The following is a 24,375-nucleotide window of genomic DNA, read 5'->3' on the forward strand; positions in this document are numbered from 1 at the left end:
TTTTTCTTTCTTATGACATGAATAATCATCACTTAAAATAATGGAACTTAGCCTACAATCCATATATCCTATGTGTATATATATATATATATATATATATATATATATATATATATATATATATACACATATATACTGTATATACAGTAACAATAAATAGAATTAAATAGAGTACGAGTTTGTACGTAATGTTACAGTTAATGATTGCATCGTAGTACAATTTAGTTTTCCTTTGTCTTACATTACTCAGTTGCTAGAATCTATATTGAGTAGTAAGAATAAAGCTTAAGTACTTTCTCAAGGTTTATACTTTTGAGTATGAGCACTTCCTGTAATTATATACTCGTAACCACTAGAACATACTCATATTCGTAAGAATAAAGACATTCTACCTAACGCGAATATATACTCATCTCTACAGCCTTCTTGAACGTTTAAAAGTTAGTATGCAACGAGCTAGAAGTAGAATATTCTACTTCTAGCTCGTTGTTAGTATGTACTCGTTTTACCTATCCTCTTTGATCACATTGCTCCGTGATGCTCAGTTTTTTTTTATATAGACTTTCAAATGCTATCCGCATGCTGTAGTGGTTTGTGTTTTGCTTTTTATAAATAAATAAATAAATAAATAAACTAATTAATTAATTAAATAATAAAATTAATTAATTAAATAATGAAATGAATTAATTAAATAAACAAATAAATAAGTAATGAAAAAAAAACAGTGAATCAGATAAGTGACGTTAATAAACAGGAAACAAGAAAATAGTACTGGGAAATCGTCATTACGGGATGTTGGATAGAAATTACAATCCATTTCTAGAATTTCAGTTATGCTAAACCTATTTTTTATTATAGAGATTTATATATATATATATATATATATATATATATATATAATTTAAAGTTACAAGTAATTGCATTTTGCAATTCAAATTTTACAAAATACTCTGTAATTGTTAATTATATTTAACAATACAATCTAACATTATAATTTGATAGCTATTCATATTTTTATAGGTTATGTTTTTTATGAATAACAAATACGTGTTTAACCTTTTTCATATTCACTTTTGTTAAGCATTAAATTCTTCTGAAATTCACATCTTTTTCTATATTTTTCCATGAGGCACTACATCGTTCATAAATTCTGCCATTATATTATTTAACTTTAAACTGAACACAAATCAACAAATATTCAGGATTGAGCCTGCTACAAACCATGCTCAGAATTACATGAGAACGAACTTATAAATATGAGAATATACTACCTTTTATTCTTATCAAGCATGAGTATATATTCTGTACAAGATGGACACTTGAGTATATGCTACTATGCTTCCATGTTATGAGTATGTAATCAAAAATGAGTAGGTACTCAAATGTTTTTATTCTTACTAACAAGAGTATATGCTAAAAAAATCCAGTATATACTATATACTCATGTTTATTCTTACCACGGATTGTCTCCATATTAATAAACACTTTATGGGATGTCAGTCGAAGTAGCTAGCATATGAAAGGTTCATTAAAAACAACCTAAGTTATTTTTTGTTTACTTTGGTCCCATCTGCTAGCTCATAAGGTGACACTTTCCAGTAAATAATAATGTCAAAAAAAAACGTGCAATGTATTATGGTAACTTAAACTAAATGAGATGTAAACTAATTATGTCTTATCAGTGCATTGAAGTTAAGAAATACTCCCCTGTAAAATTAAGAAAAGTGACTTGGCATGTTCATTCCGTAGACCCCTCATGTTAATCGCCTCGTTACGACAGCTGGTATCTCGTAGAAATGAGAGACACTCATAGTAACTGCTAGCGTGCAGTTCAACCATGAGCCAACAGCTGTTGGTTCCAAATTTGAAACTCCCTATTAATGGACCTACACAGTATGACAACTTACTGTTTAAACTAATGGTTATGGTATATCACTCTTTACAAAATTTAATTCAATTTACCTATGTAATAGTCCCTATATTTTGTGTAAATTTCAAAGACTCAATCACCGTTTCATCAATGTATAGGGAACGATTCTCATGATGCCATTAGAACTCGTACCCATGAGAGTAATATTCTGAATTCCTTGAAATTATTCACGTTGCTCATGGATTATTCTATTTAAACCACTTTTAGTCGCTGTCACTACATATATTATGCCAAATTCTTCAAGCTTCTGTTTATTGTACCTTATTATAGGGTTGCATACCTGGTAAGTATAGTCTTTTATCGATGTGTCACTACCGCCCACAATTATAGGCTTAATAACGGCTCGTCTTGTTTCGACTTGTGCACCTGCGAACATGGTAAAGATCATTTTAGCAACGCATAGGTTAAATTTTAAATTCAACCACTTCCTACATTGGAAGAAGACGATCTCGATTCCATCATTTCTCTCCTTATTTACACATAGCGTCTAGATCTAGAGCAATGTTATTGTATTTATTGTAGTCTCGTTTACGCGTATCCGACCGTTAGGGATTTGATATTGGTTGTTTACATATAATGCTTCTCAATGCAATTGGACGTCTAGATTTCACACGAATAAAGAAATTATCGGCACTAAGTGAAAGAATACGTGAGAAATGTGACCAACAATGCTACCTATATCATTCATGACGTAATAAGAGACGACCGTTATGCATTACGTATTAATTAATGGTAATTGTGATTTGTTGTGCTTAGTTTGCTTCCACATTTTAGTTTCGTTATTCAACGAATATGTATCAAATACGTAGATGGGAGGATAATATTAAAATGGATGTGAGGGAGGTGGGATATGATGGTAGAGACTGGATTAATCTTGCTCAGGATAGGGACCAATGGCGGGTTTATGTGAGGGCGGCAATGAACCTCCGGGTTCCTTAAAAGCCAGTAAGTAAGTATCAAATATTAGGTCATTTACGGGTATCGACTTTGCATTTCGCGAGATAGCTAAGATTCGCCGTAGTATTACGTAATACTCGCCATACAGTTGGGGAAAACTAGGAAAAAATCCCAACCCGGTAATTAGTGGAAGCGGGAATCGAACCGGAGAGTAGGCCTGTATCAGCAGGCATATGAGGTACCGTAGTTTCCCCTAACTATGGTCCACATTTGTCACATTTTTCTTTGTATATTCAATACTATTCATCCAGATTAAGTGAAATTTTGGCTTCGGATTCTTGTAAGTGTATATTAAATAAATATTGACATATGTGTTAGAAATTATTTAATTACAAGTGTTAAAAAAATAATAATCATTGGTACATAGTTGTATTCTGAGTTGCCCAACTATGGTCCACTCATATATTCATGCTTGAAAGCATGAATGGACTATAGCTGGAGCTGTAATAATCGTAAATCAATATATTGAGTTTCTAATTTAAGGGTAGAAACATAATCTAGGATAGAAATATTAAAAAATAAATGAAAAGTACATGGATTCTTTTTATTAGTACACATTGCATAAACACATAATAAACAAGTGAAATCTGAAACTCATTTTCCTGCAATAATGAACAACTGCACTCACCGGCAAAAATACCTGGCCACCTAAAGTTTCTCATTTTTTTTATGAGGTGAGAATCAGAAAACCCATTATGAAATGAGGAAATCATTGCTTCCCAGAAGAAAAACTCTTTTTTATTATCACTTGCGCTATTATTTTCAACGCCAAACAATGGATATAATTAAAAGGTGTAAAAACTTACAAATTGTTTCAATTTTCTTCCAAATGTTCAACGATGTTGCTGGAGCAATTCTGGGCCTTTAGCTGGTTCTTCTGGAATTCAGCCCACATTCATCCAGACGTCTGCTTACAGTTCTCTCACTCATGTTAACCTGTCTTATTTTCTGGAAGGCTCTTCTGGTCCCAAGAACTGCAGCCACATAACGCTGACTATTCCCATCTTCTATTAATGCAACCATTTTGCTGAATCGGTAGGACTTAGTGACATTTGTATACAATGAAGTACTCCAATACTGCCTCAAGAGAGCTTACCAGTCTGTAGACTTCTTCAGCATAGCTTGAAATGAGTCCGAGAAGTTTAGACACAATATAACAAGAAGAACGAATCTCCTTTTCAGATCATTGTTGGCTATTACGTATTCAGTATTATATTGTTACGTATCACAAAATAAATGAATAACTAAATGAACCTCAGCACACCTACAATTATTTAAAAAATCCTACAATTTTCAAAAATTTTAAATAAAATGTAGTTGGCCCGATTATTTTTGCCGGTGAGTGTATATTAAAGAACAAAAGTACGGTAAGTATCAAAATAAACTTACACATTCTTAGCAAAATATTATGCACATAAATTCACTGATAATGTTTATTTACCATACTGAGAACTATATCCAGTAGGCTTATTTCTATCCTTTGAATCTCCACTTCTCTTGTAATTCTGAAATTGAAAATAGATCTCTATTTTTCGAGACGCATCTGGGTTCTTCAATTTGTTTTATTATGTTTTCCTTTCTATAGAATAAAATGTCTTCAATTTCTCGCCACCTTAGCAATTTCCGCTTCTTACTATGCATGAAACAACAGCTCCATTGTTCTTCACTTCCAAAACTTTCCCTGGCCACAATTCCTCCTCATAAGTAACTACCATATAACTATGTGCCTTTAGCATTATTTTAAGAGATTTCGTCTTCTCTTCCCCATCTGATTCACTGTTTGTAAATATGAAGAGTACACCGGAAACATCATAATCTGTATCCAATTCAATTTCATCGCTCTCATAGTCACTTACAGGGACGGTTGTGATCCTTCTACCCTGAAGTTTTTGTTTTACCGGACCATTATTCGTGCTAGTACCATTGATGCTGGAACAGCCTGTTTATTTATTTACTGGACTATAATGTTAAATGGTGTTTTAGAATATACTGAGATACCGTATTTGCAGAAGTAAATAATCAAATTGTTCACATTTCAGTAAAACAAATATTTCAAAATGAAATACAACTATGGTCCACGAAAAATTGTGGTACATAGATGAGGACTGACTTCTAGCCTTGAGGTTAAACATTTTTTCACGCAGAGTCCTTAACCTCTGCCAGTCTAATTATTACGTGAAAGTAAACACTATATAGCCAGGTTTAATTGTACAAACATATATCTATAATTCACCAGTTCTACAGAGGAGAGCTTAATAAAACAGACAAACACAAACTGAATGATTTCGTGTCTTCACACATTCAATAGAACGATGCACACTGACCTTGTTAAGCATCCATATCATTGCCACGTGTAATGGTAGATAGAAGCATCTATGGGGGACATAATACCATCACAGTGGCGCCTTAAATGGCAAACACCGAACTCTTGGGGGACTAAGTAGTACATAATGCGTTTTGGACCATAGTTGGGTGCCTGGACCATAGCTATGGGAAATGACAGTATCCCTTGAGTTCCACGGTGGCCATCATTTGCTCTTGTCCAAATAATCAGAAGAGCAACCTTTTAAGACTTAAATATGAGTGAGAATTGGTAGTATTGCACGAATATACATGGACTTAATGAATGACTTCTGATTGGGCAGTGTGAGTTTGTAATTGTTAGAATACAATACGTTAGTTTCACACTAAGCCCTCGTAATATGGTAAAACCTTTCTGATGTATTGCTTATATCAATCTCTAATACGATATGTAGCAGTCTAAGAAATTAAATATATTAACTTTGCTCAATCGCCTGATTGTTTAATATTATTTTTTACGTGACTGGCCATTTTCCTAAAGACCCATTACTTTACTTTTTTCTATCAGAATTTCAAAATTGTAATCTTTTATGATTTTATTAAGCTCATGCAAGCCTTTCTGGAGGGTCCCTTCATTTTATGAATTAAGAACTTGATCATCGGCAAAGAGTAAGGTTTTAATACAATTTTTCTTATTAAAATAATCAGTAAAATATTATTTAAAAAAATTAGCTGTCCTTCTCAAGTGCGTACAGCGTCGTCAATATAATATAAATTAAACAATACAGGAGACAGACTACAGCCCTTTGTTTGACTCCTAAGTCAATTACTGATAATATTTCTCCTTCAGTCGTTTTAATGCACATTTTTTAACCTTGATACATATTTCTGATAACAATCTCAATTAAATGATGTGGTATGCCTCTGTCATCCATAATATTCCATAATTTCTGTCTGCACACATGATCAAAGGCTTTTATATAGTCAATAAAAATAATATGTAATTCTTGGTTGAATTCTCTATTCTTCTCTATGAGTTTCTTAAGTATGAAGACATCATCTTTGCAATATATACCCTTTCTGAATGCTGATTGTTCTTCTAGTACATATATATGGGTATAAAGAAGGGGACGAAAATTTATCGAATTCACTCCTTCCACAATATTTCGGAAGTAGCTGCTGTGTTTACATCAATGGGTACATGAATTTGGCTGCTCTTCGCTTAGGGATGTACAAAACTAATGCGGTAGATAGCGTTTGGTCAGGACGAGTCTGTCTATGTTAGGATGAATTCTATTAGGTCTGCTACATTAACTTAAAGCAGTTGCGAAATGGTAGGCTGTTAGACATGTACACAATATTTTTCATCGGGTTCAGTTAAAAACATTTGCTCGCAGATATACGTGGATTCAAAGGTTGCCAGTATCTTAGCTGCAAAATTATGTAAGTTAGGAGACTTGTCATACGTAATAATTAATACAATTCCTTGCCGGTTTTACCTGACATTTGAAAAATGGTGGATATTGTTCTCTATGACTCGCCTATGTATTTAAAATGCGATAAATTGACCGGGCTGAATTAACAAAAATAAAATTATTCTTGTAAATTCCTGAAATCTTTCTCACTATTTCAACCTGCACAAAAATTAAATTAAAATTACATATTTCTTTATCCCATGTAACAACTGTTTTATTCATATAAACCATTTTTTTAATAATCTTATTTTAAATTCTTACCTATAAGTTTATGATTGCCAAAATCTTTCTTATTGTTCAAGATCGAAGTGCCATCTGATCTTATGTTTTATATAAATCTCAACTGAACAGTTAAGGCATTGAGCTTTACCTGTATTCATAATAACAAAATACTCTTGTTGTTACGCTTCTTAGAAATTAAAACGAAACCTACAATTTATTCTTTATATTCCACTATTTTACATACATCTGATTAGAACGTTAGGGTACCGATTTCATTTGTTGCTTGCTGTACGTACTGTCCGTTCATTAGAGAACACGCGGACAGGTAGATATTTGTGGAGGGAGAAATGAAGGGGTGTTGTACATAGTGCCCGCGAGGGAACATAGTGCCCATGCCCGTTCTAGTATAGGTCATTCGTTATCTCGTAACCAAATACTTGAGTACGCCGTAGTTCACAGTAAGAAACTTATGGTGGGGGAAAGCCAGCTAGAAAGTGGGAGATTAGCGAGGAAGCGAAGCTTCTTAGTCCACTTCTTCTTTCCCCTTACACGCAGGTAGGTTTCACGAGATAGCGAATGACCTATAGAATAGGTTCTATTACTTTCTGTAATTTGTTTTTTTATAGTTTTCGTATAGCTATATTTTATATCCTTCGTTTAGGAGACTGATGCCCCTATAATTTTGGCATTTGTTTCTGTCTTCCTTTTTGTAAATTGGCATAATTTTCGCTCCATTCCAGGAATCAAGAATTTGTCTTTGCCTCCAACATAAGCTAAGAGAGTTTAAGAATCTATCAAACACTTCTTTAGAAGCATACATTATTATTTCAATATTAATATTATCTAGGCCTGGGCTTTTTCTATCTTATTTTTGTCTATAATTGGGTTTAATCAAATTATTATTATTATTATTATTATTATTATTATTATTATTATTATTATTATTATTATTATTATTATTATTATTATTATTATGTTAGGAAAAAATCCACAAAACACGGAAATTTTACTTGAAGCAAATAGAGCGATAGGTTTGGAAGTAAATCCCGAAAAGACAAAGTATATGATTATGTCTCGTGACTAGAATATTGTACGAAATGGTAATATAAAAACTGGAGATTTATCCTTCGAAGAGGTGGAAAATTTCAAATATTGTGGAGCAACAGTAACAAATATAAATGACACTCGGAGGAAATTAAACGCAGAATAAATATGGGAAATGCCTGTTATTATTCGGTTGAGAAGCTTTTGTCATCTAGTCTGCTGTCAGAAAATCTGAAAGAATTTATAAAACAATTATATTACCGGTTGTTCTGTATGGTTGTGATACTTGGACTCTTACTTTGAGAGAGGAACAGAGATTAAGGATGTTTGAGAATAAGTTTCTTTGGAAAATATTTGAGGCTAAGAGGGATGAAGTTACAAGAGAATGGAGAAAGTTACACAACGCAGAGCTTCACGCATCGTATTCTTCACCTGACATAATTAGGAACATAAAATCCAGACGTTTGAGATGGGCAGGGCATGTAGCACGTATGGGCGAATCCAGAAATGCATATAGAGTGTTAGTTGGGAGGCCGGAGGGAAAAAGACCTTTGGGGAGGACGAGACGTAGATGGGAGGATAATATTAAAATGGATTTGAGGGAGGTGGGATATGATGATAGAGAGTGGATTAATCTTGCACAGGATAGGGACCTATGGTGGGCTTATGTGAGGGCGGCAATGAACCTTCGGGTTCCTTAAAAGCCATTTGTAAGTATTATTATTATTATTATTATTATTATTATTATTATTAGCAGTAGTAGTAGTAGTAGTAGTAGTAGTAGTAGTAGTAGTAGTAGTAGTAGTAGTAGTAGTAGTAGTAGTAGTAACTATAAATTAGTACAGTTATGTATTTATTGGCTTATCAGCAAGAGTTATTGCCTGTTCAAAGAAAAAGACAATGCTAGAGAAAAAAGAGAAATAGTGATGTATAGGCCCCTTATTCTAGCTACCTATGAACTGAAACGAGGTTGCCTGATTCGAACTATATGTGTCGTCACAGCGCAGGTAGAGGTATATTCGTATACAAAATAGTTACGCACCATCTGTCCTCTTCCTATAGAACAGGACTGGGAACCAAGAGCTAATTGTACTCTCTCACGGGGAGCCATATGACTTCTCTTCAACCCCTTTCTTCCCCGCCGAACACAGCGCAGCTTTGATGTCGTAACGGACGAATATTAAGCGTCTCCGTTTAGAGTTTGGATTCGCTCCCGGTGCCCAGCCCTGCTCTAGAAAGTCAAAACCGGGACGCAGTAATTGTGAATAGTCTTATCGATCACTGCTCTTATTAGTCGTATTATTTAAGTAACTACATCTTTGTGGCCGATTGAAGGTTCATTACAGAGGTAAAATGTCTTAGATAAGATGCTCAAGCGTATAATATTGCAGGGTATAGTTGAGGATATTTGATCGAATATTTTCACTGTCAATATAGACAATATTACATATAAATTGTGTAAAATAAACGTAAATGTGACAAAAACAGTGCACTGAAAGACACTGCGATACCAAAAGGCACAGAAAGTGTTTCGAACGTAATCCAAAAAAACCAGTACCATTACAATCTGAAAATTATGAAGATATTTACTCGACGTTTAACATGGATTTACGATGCTACGTGCCAACATTCCAATTAATAAATTGAATAATTTACATTTTAGGGAAGTTGTAGAAAAGTGCGTTGAAAATTAGTGTGTTTTCAGTGTTGAGCGTCATGCAATATCCTAATGAAACACGAGAAAATATCAGACAATTGGAATATTTTGTACTACATCATGCACCAATGACGTCATGTGCTATTGAAAGAATTTCTGGCAATATAAAATCATTTCAAGTGATATCCGCATATGTTCAAGTTCCGTAACTTACGAATGCACGTTATTATTCACTGAAAGATCACGACGAAAATGAACAACACGGCTAAAGCATGTGTTTACTAGTATAGCTTCAGAATGTCGGGAGTTGACTGTACTTTATAAACACGCAGCGACGACCTGTTTGTTTATATCCTATCTGTTGCATTACCTGTGTTCGGCGTACTGTACACACTAAGTGTTTTTAACTTCAATCTTTAGGTAGCTGGAATACGGAGCCTAGTGATGTACAGTACTTGATGTTGTTTTACTTTGTTGTTAATATATAATATCTTAGACACATTATTATATATTAATGATTATATTATATATTAATGATTTACTGGCAATTAATTTAGAAAATTTCAGTGGTGAGATATTTTCACTGGACGACACTGTTCTTTTTGCTGGTAAACCTTGAGATGATAACTACCTTAATGCAAATAATGGTACCAAATTTCACTGTCTCTGAAGGTCTGTGGTTCGAGATACTGTGAACTCGAGTGACTGAGCTATAAGAACTGTGAACTGAGAACTGACAGTTCTGATTTGTAAATAGTGCTTTGTGAACATTAGTGCAGTTCATTGTTGTTCGTAATAGTCCAAGTAAATTGTCATTGTCGTTTGTGGAGTGCAATAACAAACGCTGTGTTGCTGTGCGGAGAGCAAATCCCATTGTTGACGGGAGAGAAATTAAATTGTAGAAAGTGAAGAGTTTTATTGTTGTGACAATAAAAGTGCATTGTTGTTCAGTATAAAAATTTACACTGGTGTCAGAAGTGGGATATTATCGACATAATGGAGAACTTACAGCTGATCCTGCAAGCCATCGCGGAACTGAAATGTGACATAAGTGAAGCAAAAGCAGATATGAACAAGCACATTATTGAGGCTAAGAATGGCATAAGCGGAGTGAAAGATGACGTCACTACGCAAATTGAAAGCGTTTCGGCCCACGTAGATGGAATTGTCGCCATCGTGAAAGACGAACTTATGGCCGATTTGGATAAACTAAACCAGAATTTTACAACTATAAACGAGACAGTAGCCGAGTTGAGAGAGGATGTAGACCATTTCGACGGCAAAATTCGCGCTCTCGAACGTCGTCAAGAGGAAACGAGTGTGCTGATGGACCAACATGCTGTAGAAAACAAGCACATCCTCGCGTTGGTGGATCGCCAGGCTAGAGAACAGAAACAGATAATTGCCGAGGAAGTTCAACGGGCCGTGGAAAGATCGACGACAGAATTGAGGACCTCATGTAGTGGCCATGTGGAACCATCGCCCTAAGCCAGACATGGCAACGTCAAGTTGCCGAAGTTCGACGGTACGACTTCTTGGACGATATTCCGTCGCCAGTTCGAGGCCATCGCAGAGCACAATGGGTGGACGCCAGCAGCGAAAATCACTCAGCTGCTGGCCGCGCTGCAGGGACAGGCGTCGGAGATTCTTCACAGCGTTCCAGAAGATGGGACAGCCGCTGAGATAATGGCGGCCTTGGAGGGACGTTATGGTGACCATCAACTTGCGGCAGCATTCAGGACCCAACTGAAAACGAGGGTCCAACAGTCAGGCGAGTCCCTACAAGAATTTGCGATGGCGGTGGAACAACTTGCCCATAAGGCCCTCAGGGGCCTACCACCTAACTTCATCGCTGGAGAGGCGGCCTACACTTTCGGCAGCGGAGTTCGAGACCCCGAAATCAGACAACAGCTACTTCTGGCAGAGCATCGCACTATCAAGGCAGCTCTAGCGGCGGCCCTCAGGATGGAGGCGGCCAAGTCGGCGGCGGGAGTCTCAACACCGCACTGGATCAGGAGCGTCACGGCGACGGATGCTGAGGGGCGCCAACCGAAGCCACCCGAGCGGCAGAGACGAGGAGCTCCCACCTGCTGGTCCTGTGGCAGACCGGGACACTTGAGAAGGGACTGCGAGCGATCTGGCCACAGGCAGGAGAGAGAGGTGGCCGACGTCGAAGAGCGCCTACAGTCAACGGGGCGGCGGAGACGACGGGTGCCCATCTGCTGGTCCTGCGGCAGACCGGAACACTTGAGAAGGGACTCCGACCGATCTGGCCACAGGCAGGAGAGAGAGGTGACCGACGTTGATGGAAGCCAACAGTCAACGGAGCGGCGGAGACGACAGGCGCCCACCTGCTGGTCCTGCGGCAGACCGGGACACCTAAGGAGGGACTGCGACCGCTCTGGCCACCGGCAGGAGAGAGAGGTGGCTGACACCGAGAGGAGCCAACAGTCGCCTGAGCAACGGGGACGACGGGTGCCCACCTGCTGGTCCTGCAGTGAACCTGGGCACTTGCGGAGGAGTTGCGACCGACCTGGCTACAGTCAGGAGAGGGAGGGGGCCGATGCTAGGAGGAGCACGTCGGCGCCATCATCACCGTCCCCTCGGCTCGTCCTGAAACCGGTCGACAGAAGATGCGACGATGGGCTGATTGCTGAAGGACGGATAAAAGGCCGTCCATGCAGAGTACTGGTGGACACCGGGGCGATGCTTACTATCGCCAGACCAGACGTCGTGCGTGGCCTACCTGGGAGGACGCCGCTGCGCCAATACGAGCTACGGACTGCTTCAGGCGAGAGCTTGCCCATCCAGAGAGAGGTCTTCCTGGACCTGACCTTGGGGAAGAGGAAACTGGAGATGTGAGTGTTCGTCGCCAACATCACCGAGGACGTCGTCCTGGGACTCGACGCCATGCGGTTACTCGATGTGACGGTGGACGTCCGGCGCCGTATACTCCGTCTTGGTCGGGATGAAGTGTTCCTGATGGACGCCGAAGACCAACCCGTGGCCAGCGAGCTCTCCTTGGAGGGCCAAGTGGAAAAGCAAGACGGCGCCCACGCAGTACGAGTATCGATGCCCAACCAAGTTAAGGATAGGGTGGCACCACCATAAGGAGGAAGCAGCCGGAGGACCCCAAACGTTGGACCGACTAGCGGCCTACCAAGGGACTGTCCGGGGCGGCCAGTCCTAAGGAGGGAGCAATGTGACAGCTGCACCGGGGTTCGAACACGCGTCCGACAGGGCGAGCGGCAGACGAAACGCTGGTACGGGGAACGTCTGAATGCTGAGAGAGTAGAGGGGCGGTGTATTACGGCAACACGGCGAGGAGAGGTTGCGCGCGCAGCTGCTACTTGCGGAGTGAAGGGGGGACGGACCCTCCCGAATCGTCTAGAGGAGTCCGTCGAAGTGGAGATATCCAGATAATTCGAGAGAGCTATCTCTGGAGACCCGTAGAAATTTCTCGTAACTATGGTTTAGCTATAAAAGAAGAAACGCGAGCGAACTTGAGCAGTTTTCAGTTTATTCAGCCATTCAGTGAGTAAGCCAGTGTTGTTACAGCCAGTGAACAGAGCAAGCCAGCCAGTCTTGTGTACCAGAGTTCGACTTGAGTGTGCGTCCGCAACTGTGTCAGCATCCGAAGGCCTGAGTTCTAGTGCAGTGGACCGCAGTTGGAGGTATCTGAGTTCGAGTACAGTGGACTGTCTCTGAAGGTCTGTGGTTCGAGATACTGTGAACTCGAGTGACTGAGCTAGAAGAACTGTGAACTGAGAACTGAGAGTTCTGATTTGTAAATAGTGCTGTGTGAACATTAGTTAAAATTCAGTTCATTGTTGTTCGTAATAGTCCAAGTAAATTGTCATTGTCATTTGTGGAGTGCAATAACAAACGCTGTGTTGTTGTGCGGAGAGCAAATCCCATTGTTGACGGGAGAGAAATTAAATTGTGGAAAGTGAAGAGTTTTATTGTTGTGACAATAAAAGTACATTGTTGTTCAGTATAAAAATTTATAATATTATATATTAATGATTTACTGGCAATTTAGAAAATTTCAGTGGTGAGATATTTTCACTGGACGACACTGTTCTTTTTGCTGGTAAACCTTGAGATGATAACTACCTTAATGCAAATAATGGTACCAAATTTATTAAAAATTGGTTTAATTCTTATCCGCTTCTATTAAATCGTACTAAAACTACGGTTGTATCATTTTCGTTAACATCTGTTGGTATGAAATCTCCTGATTCGCTCTTGTATTTAAAAATGCATACGTCCAGTTTTATTGTTCCTATAATTATCGTAACTGTTCTATTCTAAATAAATCTCAAGTTACGAATCTCGGAATAATAATTCACTAACACTTACAGTATATTAGAATAAACTTGTTCTTTTTCTTTGCATCAGATTAAGAAAAATCGTCCACACCTGTGGAGTAGCGGTCAGCGCGTCTGGCCGCGAAACCAGATGGCCCGGGTTCGAATCCTGGTCGGGGCAAGTTACCTGGTTGAGGTTTTTTTCGGGGTTTTCCCTCAACCCAATACGAGCAAATGCTGGGTAACTTTCGGTGCTGGACCCCGGACTTATTTCACCGGCATTATCACCTTCACTTCATTCAGACGCTAAATAACCTGGATGTTGATACAGCGTCGTAAAATAACCCAATAATAATAAGAAAAATCGTTCAGTATTTTCTTATTCTACGAAATCACTTGAGTATCCATACTATAGACAAGGAGTCGAGACCGGACATGCGAGCTGTGCGAGAGAGGAAAGCATGAACTGTAAGAAAGAAAGTTTGTTTCATGAACGTTAATATTATACAAATCTACGGCATGGAAGTTCATATCAGACTAAAAGTCTTCTTTCCCCTCCATACCCATTTGTGATATGGCCACGGCACGTGGTAAGGACACAGGATAGGTCTTGCCTCCTTTGCTGTACCACTGATTTATCTAGCATTATTACAAGTTATATTATATTATGTATTATATGACAGGCTTGTGCTTTTAGCACCTCCCTCTTGATAAGCCTCTTGATTATACCTCAGAACTGATGTGTTCTGAATTTAAAGCATTCGATATCCATAAAATTTATAACAATGTCTTATTGACTTTCGTACATAAAAACCAAAATATGTTTAGCTTATAATCACATTAGCAACTTCGGTCCAAAGTTCAACAGCTAAATTAGCACACATTCTCTTAATTAATAAAATACTTATCTTAAAAGTTTGCTTCCTGAGCACGAGTATGTACTCTTTTTTGGGGTGCTAGTAATTTTATATAAAAAATTAATGTATTTTTGTTCTAGCCATAAATTATTATTATTATTATTATTATCATTATTATTATTATTATTATTATTATTATTATTATTATTATTATTATTATTTGAGAAAGAAGGAACTGGTCACTTTCGTGTTATTAGAGTGGAGAAATCATTTCACCCGAACCCGACTTTATATCATATTTTCAGACCAAATAATACCATAAAATTGTCCTACGAGTAAGCTTCGGTAACTGACTAGGACATACTGTGTAAAAATATAGTTTGAGCCGTCGGACTGGATACTGAGGACTAACATAAATTGTCCTAATACAGTTCCACTTGTATGTTAAAGTTGCAGCATAAAAGATAAATATTTGTTAAGTTTTATGCCACATAAAATAAATTAATCCTGAGCCAACGATTTCTTTTAGATGTATACAAAACAACTCATAGTATGGATCTCATTCAAACATTAATTTACGTTATCTTCGAATTCAGTAGAGCTTGTTCAGTGTTTACAGTTCGATCCGTTTGACGTACCTGTAACCACGACGACGAAGAGTAGCATCCGCAGGCATCTCAGGTTGCTATCAGGTTGCTTCTAGAACAGAAATCATAGTACATATGAGTGCAAATTTCGTTAACGTAATATTAGCCCAGATTTTTGAACATGTAACGTGTGATTCCTGATGAATGATATGAGAAGCATCTTATTGTTAGTAACATTTGTACAATGGTTTTCTCTGTTGCTAGAATTATCAAGTACTGTATATTTCTTCAGGAAGACCAGCCATCCGTTAGGGATTTATGTCAACTTGATGAGTGTTTTCCCTTCTATTGAGAGATACAAGGGGCAGATTCATCATACTGCGTGAGATGGATGACCACTTGACTACTTGACATGTAAGCACACTTGCTTATTCCCTAATTCTTCATACTTGAGTCCATAATAGAGTATATTGTTGCCAATATCATGAAGTTCATGTAAATCAGTTCAGCCATTGACCAGGAAGTGAGGGGGTTCTAATAGTATACTAATGCTGTTCTTTCAACTTGTTTTTTCATACCTGCAGTGAAATTACAATTGAGTAGAATATAAGTTAGAATTTCAGTTACATTGTAGTAAAATCTGCAGGTAAACGAATGTGAAATGTTGAATCTTTGAAAGTATATATCTGTGGTGGTATATTCTGTTCCAGCTCTTGCAGCAAACGTGCGTAGTAGATATGGGAGATATTTATGAATGTTAATGGCATTTGTGTGTTTCTAAATTTCATATTATCCATACTTCTATCAAGGTCTCCGATAATGACTTTTGCATTCATCATCATCATCATCATCATCATCATCATCATGGCATAAGCCTTGTGGCTCGTTCCGTCTTCAAGAAAACTGATCCGACCATCTCATCCGTGGCCTGTCTGCCGACATTTCTTCTACCTACAGGTTTATACTTATATATTATTTGTGGGATACGATCTTCATCCATTCTTTGTATATGATCTTGCCATCTTTGTCTGTATTCAATGATTGTTTCATTTAGACTCTGAATTTCCAATTCTTTTCTAATATCTTCATTTCTCTTTTTGTCTATGAGTCTATAACCTGCCACCTGTCTCAAAAATTTCATCTCAGTAGCCTCTATTTTCTTCTGTTGTGAGACAGTCAGGACCCAACTTTCACATCCATAAAGCAAGGTTGGGATCGCCATTACTTTGTAAAGCTTTAACAGTGTTACTCTATTACAATTTTTAAAAGTTCTTTTTATTGTACCACATAGTGTTTGGAATTTGTTTACTTTATTTTGCACATCTCTATTGCCGGTATATGACACAATGTAACCAAGATAATTAAAATCACTTTGTTGTTGGATGGGCTTATTATTTATGCAAATTTTTGCTCTTAACAGATCTCTTCCTTTAAGAGCCATTATTTTCGTTTTTTCATATGAGATCTGAAGATTATATTCACTTGTAATATTATTTAATTCATGTATGGCTCTTTGTAAATTATCTTCCGAATCTGCAATTAAGATCTGGTCGTCAGCAAACAACAGTTTATCAATGTTTCTCCCTTTTATTTTAAAATGTGTTGTAAGCATAGTCTGCCATCGTACAACTGCGTCATTAATATATGTATATTAAATAGGGTAGGCGATAATGGACACCCCTGTCGTACTCCTAAATTAATCTCTACTAAATTATCCTCTTCTATGGATTTCTCCAATTTAAACTTTGTATTTGTATACATACTTTGTATTACTCTTATAAGATGTTGAGGAAAACCGTTTTTAATCATTATTTCCCATAGCAAATTTCTTTTAACTTTATCAAAAGCTTTTACATAATCTATAAAAGCTATTAGAGTTGGTAGGTTATATTCTCGTCGTTTCTCCATAAGTTGTTTTATCGTGAAGATATAGTCATTGCAGGGACGCCCTTTTCTAAATCCATTTTGTGAATCATGCAGTATAGTTTCTGAGATTGGAGCAATTCTTTGTGTTATAATTTTTGCATAAATCTTATAACCTGAGTTCAAAAGATTGATTCCTCTATAATTATCACATTTAGTTCGATCTTCCTTTTTAAAAATCGGGCATATCAATACAATATTCCATTCTTCTGGTAAATGTCCATTTTTCCAACACATATTAATAAAGTTCAAAAGCCTCGTTTGGAATTTAATCGACGCATATTTAAATAGTTCCATATTCAAACGGTCAGTTCCTGGACTTTTTTTGTTTTTGAAGTTTTCCAAAGTTTCTTTTAGTTCATCCATACTTATTAAATCTACATTTTCATTAACATTTGTTATTACTAATTTATCTCCTTCTGGATCAGTCCATAATTTCTTATAATATTTGTTCCATTCTTCATTCTTAATTGGATTATGCTGTAGTCTATCTTTCTCATTCTCATTCAACTGTTTTAGAACTTTATATACTTTCTCTTGTCGTCCGTGTAGGTCGTGCTGTAAGTCATTCACATATTTATCCCAACTTTGTCGCTTTATTTTCCTCACTTCGCGTTTCACTACAGCATTTAACCTCTTATATTCTATTCGGTTCTCTGTTGTTTGATTACTTAGGAACTGTAAATATGCTTTTTTCTTTTCATTTATTATGTTCGCAATTTCTTCATTCCAAACTTTGAGTCCTCTATTTTTATATTTTTTTGTCCTCTTACCCAATGCAGCCTTTATAGTAATACGTTTAATTTCTTCCCAATCTGAATTTATATTATTACTTATTGGTCTTTCATCTATATATTGATTAAGTCGCTTCTGATACAGATGTAGTATACTTTCTTCTTGTAGGAGATGAACTTTAAAAGTTTGTTTTGGTTCATTTATGTTTCTTTTAATTTGTTTCCATCTAGATGGTATTGATATTCTTAATATTAATAGGAAATGATCTGTACCCACATCATATCCTCTGTACACTCGTGTGTCTTCTACCAGTTTTGATACTTTTTCATTTACGATCACGTAATCTATGATTGTACGGCTACCTCTAGCACTCCAAGTATATTTATGTATATCTTTATGGCGGAAGAATGTATTTGTGATTTTCAGTGTGTTATATAATGCAAAATTTCTTAAGATATTTCCATTGATATTGATTGTGGGTTCTCCATTTGTTCCTATAATTTTTCCAATTGGTATATTTCCTATTCTGGCGTTTTAGTCTCCTGCTATAATTATGTAGTCATTTTTATTTGTTTTATCCAATGTAGTTTGTAGCTGATCGTAAAATTCGTTTGTATCATCCAATCTCCCTTCCTCTGGAGCATAGAATCCTATTATTGTCATTGGTCCTCTAGGTGTTTTATATCTCAGTTTCATTAAGCGTTCATTAATAAATTCATAGTTCTGTATTTTTGTTTTCCATTTTTTCTTCAATAGTATTGCTATTCCTGCCGACGCTCTCTTATTTTGTGGGACTCCACTATATAACATTATATAATCTTCCAACTCTACAAATCCCTTTAATTTCTTTTTTGTTTCTGGGATTATTGCTATATCAATATCTGCTTGTTTAAGTTCTTTCTGTAATTCTTCTTCTTTGTGACATATACCTCTTACATTCCAAACACCTAATTTCAGTTCTTCCGATATTCCATGTCTTTTGTCCTTTTTCTGAGCTTGGTTCGTCATAATGTTTATCCAGCCATTTCTGTTTCCTTGAAGAGACTGAGTAGAATTAACTGTCCTCTGGACACGTTACCGGCGTGAAACAGAGTAAGACTGTTGCTGGGATTGCCAGCTCATAGACTAACAGTCACGTCTATCATATGTATTATCCCCATATGAAGGGCTGCCTCATCCGCCGCTATGAATGTCGCCGTTGAGGTCTTCACCCATTAACCCCGGGCATGGGACCTCCATATTTATGTCCCCTGGAGATAGGGTGTTCCAGTATTTAAGCCCCCAGAAACCGGGCTCCTTGTTGGTCCATGGGTCCTTATTACCGTAGTTATTCGGACCACCCCACCATATTTAGTGGGATCCCCCATCCGCCACCAAGGGGACGCGCCCAATAGCGGTTACAAGGTCCCCCACGGGACTTTTGCATTGCATTACAAATTATTTGAGTGGAATTGTTTCTCTAGCTTTAGAATGCAGAATAGCTGCAGTTTTACTTGTCTGTCTGCAATCTCATTGCCAAGTATACCAACATACTGACGTAGGAACCCACTGAAAATAACGTCTTCCTCATGGCCCAGATATCGAACAAGGACTGATTTTACCTTGATACATCGAGATTAATATTTTTTCTGTTCGTATTCACAAATTTTATTCGAGAGGACATCCTGTCTGTAAATATATAAAAAAATTTGTTTCTGGGAGCTGAGAGAGTAGAGAAATGCTGTATGTATGACAATTTAATGCTTACGTGTCTAAAATTTATTTAGAGCTGCATGGTATACGATATTTCTCTTGGTTTGTAACGTACACAGGCAGCACTAAAATTATTTTTATTTTGGCTTAAGGAACTGCAGTATAAATATGGGTGTACTCTACGAGACAGTTTGTAGAAAACAAGACTTCAACAGCGGTACAGGGTGCGATTTGTTTTATTGACCCTTAGTTGTTAGATTACAGATTTGTTGGGAGGCTATTTCCAGGGAGGAATTGGGTTATAATTTGGATAGCTGATGGTGGGCTTTGAGTGAGGATAGGAGGAATTGGAGAGGAAGTCTTACGTTTTCGGTTAGTTGAAATACTGAAAATGAAATTTGTAGTGATTTTAGCTAGCATTTTTCGTCAAATGTTCTGTGAATATAGATTTAAAGAGGTATGTCTAATTAAATTTCCAATGCATTAATATTTGTTGTTTTTGGACATCTCAAACATAATGAAAGGGCAGCATTCTCTCTCAGTGACAATTCCTTTAAATGGAATTTGGATTCTCTACTCCCAACTTCACTGCCATAAATCAGTTTTTGGGCGAATATATGATATACAGAATTGTATTATTACGTTGTCCGCTCCACATTTTTGCCATGATACGATTTTCATTACGTTGTCTTTTCGAGAAATGCTCTTCAGTTTTCATAATATGTGGGTTGCATTACAATTTAGGTTTCAGTGTCAGTTGTACGATTTTTAGATAATCGTTGTATGCAGTGAATTTATTGCTTTACTGTACTGTTAGGTTAAAGATTTTCAATGAATATCCTGTGATGAAAGTAAAGAACTCAGTATGTTTTCTGAAATTCAAAGATTCCATTTATTACTCCAACTGGAAATATTTTCCAGAGCTGTCTGTAAATTCTCTACCGCCAAGTTTGGATCCTTGTATGATGGGCATAGGAAAATGATGTTATCAGCATTTTAAACCTGATTGAATTGTGTTTATCTAAGTGATTCGGCATGTTATAACATTAATTAGTACAGACTACTGAACCAATGATACACCACTTCTATATTAGTGATTTTGAACATTGTGTTTTACGTAGATGTGTATTTGTGTATTCGATAGGAAATTATGTGTGGAACTTATTTTCATTTTCGGCAGTATTACGGAGTGTTACATAGAAGCCTCAAAGTTAACGGAAAGGAACCACTCTGCTTGATAAGGTGCTGATACATGAAGTCTTCTTAAGGTTTTGAGCAAAATTGAGAATTGCATCCATCAACTGTATGATTGTTTCGGCGTAACTAAATTGAGATGCCAGTAAGTTTCGTGATACTTATCTTCATATCAATCAATTTTCTATTGAACATTATTTCTAAGTATAGGTTTAAAGATGAGAGCTAAATAAGTCTACAGGAAACAACATATATTTCACTGCAAGCGTATATGCAGGTTCACTGCCTAAAATCTTCAGTGTCACCAGATTGAGAGTTTCGTGAATTGATCTGTGCCCCATCGCCTAATAATAATAATAGTTTGTATACAGTATTTAATAATGATTTTAGCTTTTTGGTTGGTTAGTGATTGGTGTTCAAATAGATATTTGTTATTTAACTTTTCTGTATCGTAATTCTTAAACGAACCGTTTGATTCTAAAGATTTTACTGATATTCGGAGTACACCCTCATTCAGCAGCGACTTCAGAAACCTTTTGGTTTACTGTACGTACTTGCTTAGGGCTCACAACAAGTTTAAGCAATTTTGATGGCGCACTGACAAATGGGGAAGTCCCTCAATCTTGTACATATTTGTATGTGTTTATGTGCGTATCTATGTATAACTTAAATATTTCTATACATATATGCGTACATAAAGTATGTCATGATAATTGAATTTAATATAATGCAATCCAGCTCGTTTCCGTTACCTATTTCATATTGTGTATATAATTAAAAATGTTTGTTGTTGTTGTTTGGTCTACTGTCCGAAGACTTGTCTGAACCTCACAAGTGATACCAACAAGGCACCACTTATAAGGCAACTAAGCCAAAAAATAATAGGGTAGTTTCGCCAGCTCTTTCCCCCTCCATTACATACATCGCCGACTAGCTACATGTTACGAGTACACTAGTCAGACTTCAGATTGCATACAAACAATATTCTTTCTCTGACACATATCGTCAAGTGAGATGTACTGTCTGATAACAGATGTACAGTTTCCCTGAAAAGGAATGAGACGATTGAATATTCCTAAGTCTCAGATGTAAAACACTGCGCATGATCAGAGACCAGAGCACTGATACACAAGATAACGAATATTGAGTTACTTAAATTCAAGCTATTTGGTTTGTTACTAGCATCGTTCCGGATTTCACTTCATAAACTGCAAAAAATATGATATTACGTAAATAAGAGATAAATATATACGTAAATCGTGTAGTTAAATCGACAATGGACCTTCATGACTAGATCGACACTCGGCACAGAAAGTAAAGCTTTCGTGTCGTTGCAATAGCTCAGACGCTAAGATCTCTGCGTGTTGTGTAGAAGAGAGCGAGTTCGATTCTTAGTCTATATCAACGATTTTTTTTTATAAATAACGTTGAAATAGAGTTTTACAAAAACCTCAGAATAAGTGTTAATGATCACAGAAATTACAAAATTACAAGTTATAATATTATAAACGTTAATGTAATGAATGCATTTATATACACACACATACATACAATGTAAATGCATGTATATATATATATATATATATATATATATATATATATATTACTTACTTACTTACAAATGGCTTTTAAGGAACCCGAAGGTTCATCGCCGCCCTCACATAAGCCCGCCAGCGGTCCCTATCCTGTGCAAGATTAATCCAGTCTCTATCATCATATCCCACCTCCCTCAAATCCATTTTAATATTATCCTCCCATCTACGTCTCGGCCTCCCTAAAGGTATTTTTCCCTCCGGTCTCCCAACTAACACTCTATATGCATTTCTGGATTCGCCCATACGTGCTACATGCCCTGCCCATCTCAAACGTCTGGATTTAATGTTCCTAATTATGTCAGGTGAAGAATACAATGCGTGCAGTTCTGTGTTGTGTAACTTTCTCCATTCTCCTGTAACTTCATCCCGCTTAGCCCCAAATATTTTCCTAAGCACCTTATTCTCAAACACCCTGAACCTATGTTCCTCTCTCAGAGTGAGAGTCCAAGTTTCACAACCATACAGAACAACCGGTAATATAACTGTTTTATAAATTCTAACTTTCAGATTTTTGGACAGCAGACTGGATGATAAGAGCTTCTCAACCGAATAATAACACGCATTTCCCATATTTATTCTGCGTTTGATTTCCTCCCGAGTGTCATTTATATTTGTTACTGTTGCTCCAAGATATTTGAATTTTTCCACCTCTTCGAAGGATAAATCTCCAATTTTTATATTTCCATTTCGTACAATATTCTGGTCACGAGACATAATCATATACTTTGTCTTTTCGGGATTTACTTCCAAACCGATCGCTCTACTTGCTTCAAGTAAAATTTCCGTGTTTTCCCTAATCGTTTGTGTATTTTCTCCTAACATATTCACGTCATCCGCATAGACAAGAAGCTGATGTAACCCGTTCAATTCCAAACCCTGCCTGTTATCCTGAACTTTCCTAATAGCATATTCAAGCGCGAAGTTAAAAAGTAAAGGTGATAGTGCATCTCCCTGCTTTAGCCCGCAGTGAATTGGAAAAGCATCAGATAGAAACTGACCTATACGGACTCTGCTCTATGTTTCACTGAGACACATTTTAATTAATCGAACTAGTTTCTTGGGAATACCAAATTCAATAAGAATATCATATAATACTTCCCTTTTAACCGAGTCATATGCCTTTTTGAAATCTATGAATAACTGATGTACTGTACCCTTATACTCCCATTTTTTCTCCATTATCTGTCGAATACAAAAAATCTGATCAATAGTCGATCTATTACGCCGAAAACCGCACAAAAACTAAAAATTAAAATTAAATTAAAAATATATTCCTAAGCCACACAGACAAACGATTACAAAGGTTTAGAGTCCTTAGGTCATGTCATTTGTTGAGTAATTATTACAATATTTTATTAGTAGCTTTCCCATATGTGTAATAAATGCACTCGCACAAAACAATTTTTGTTAAAAGTGTGGCTTTGGATTATTTAATTCTCACCCCTTCAGTTGATTTTAACTATTTTATCTACGTGTTTAATTTAATGTGCATTCAATTTAATTCATGTTATGATTGAATGTATAAGCACTGTTGCAGTTATTGATTAATTACATATATTAATACTAACTATTAAATGCATGTGTTAAGTAACTAATTGCAGTATCTTTTGCAAAATCTTGAATGTTTAAGTTGTCAGTAATATTTCTGTACTATATACTATAAGACGTTAAAAGAATTTGCAATAGATTTGGGATCCTCTACTTTATAATCACTAATTTTAATGAAAACATATTTTCTTTCTTCGGATATCTACAAGTTTAACTTTAATAATATTTCGAATAGCTTTAATTGCATTATCTGGATTTTGTGCTTTTCGATTCAAATGTGTTCTATTTCCCTCTTTCATAAATTTTGATAAATTACACTGTACTTCTTGTAGTATTTAAGAATATGAG

The 24,375-nt window shown here is 36.6% G+C and overlaps 1 protein-coding gene across 1 annotated transcript in view; it reads right to left on the reverse strand.

Annotated features, from left to right (window-relative positions):
* The window catches only part of LOC138715636 (trypsin-1-like), a 75,615-nt gene that overhangs the window by 43,647 nt on the left and 7,593 nt on the right, over positions 1-24,375 (reverse strand). Inside the window, exons 2-3 of the mRNA XM_069848711.1 lie at positions 15,392-15,452; positions 2,211-2,296 (exon numbers count right to left, since the gene is read on the reverse strand). Of these exons, the coding sequence (XP_069704812.1) occupies positions 2,211-2,296; positions 15,392-15,452 (147 nt within the window). The remainder of the gene's footprint in view (positions 1-2,210; positions 2,297-15,391; positions 15,453-24,375) is intronic.

The sequence above is a fragment of the Periplaneta americana genome, chromosome 15, assembly GCF_040183065.1.
Source record: "Periplaneta americana isolate PAMFEO1 chromosome 15, P.americana_PAMFEO1_priV1, whole genome shotgun sequence".
In the NCBI taxonomy this organism is placed as follows: domain Eukaryota; kingdom Metazoa; phylum Arthropoda; class Insecta; order Blattodea; family Blattidae; genus Periplaneta; species Periplaneta americana.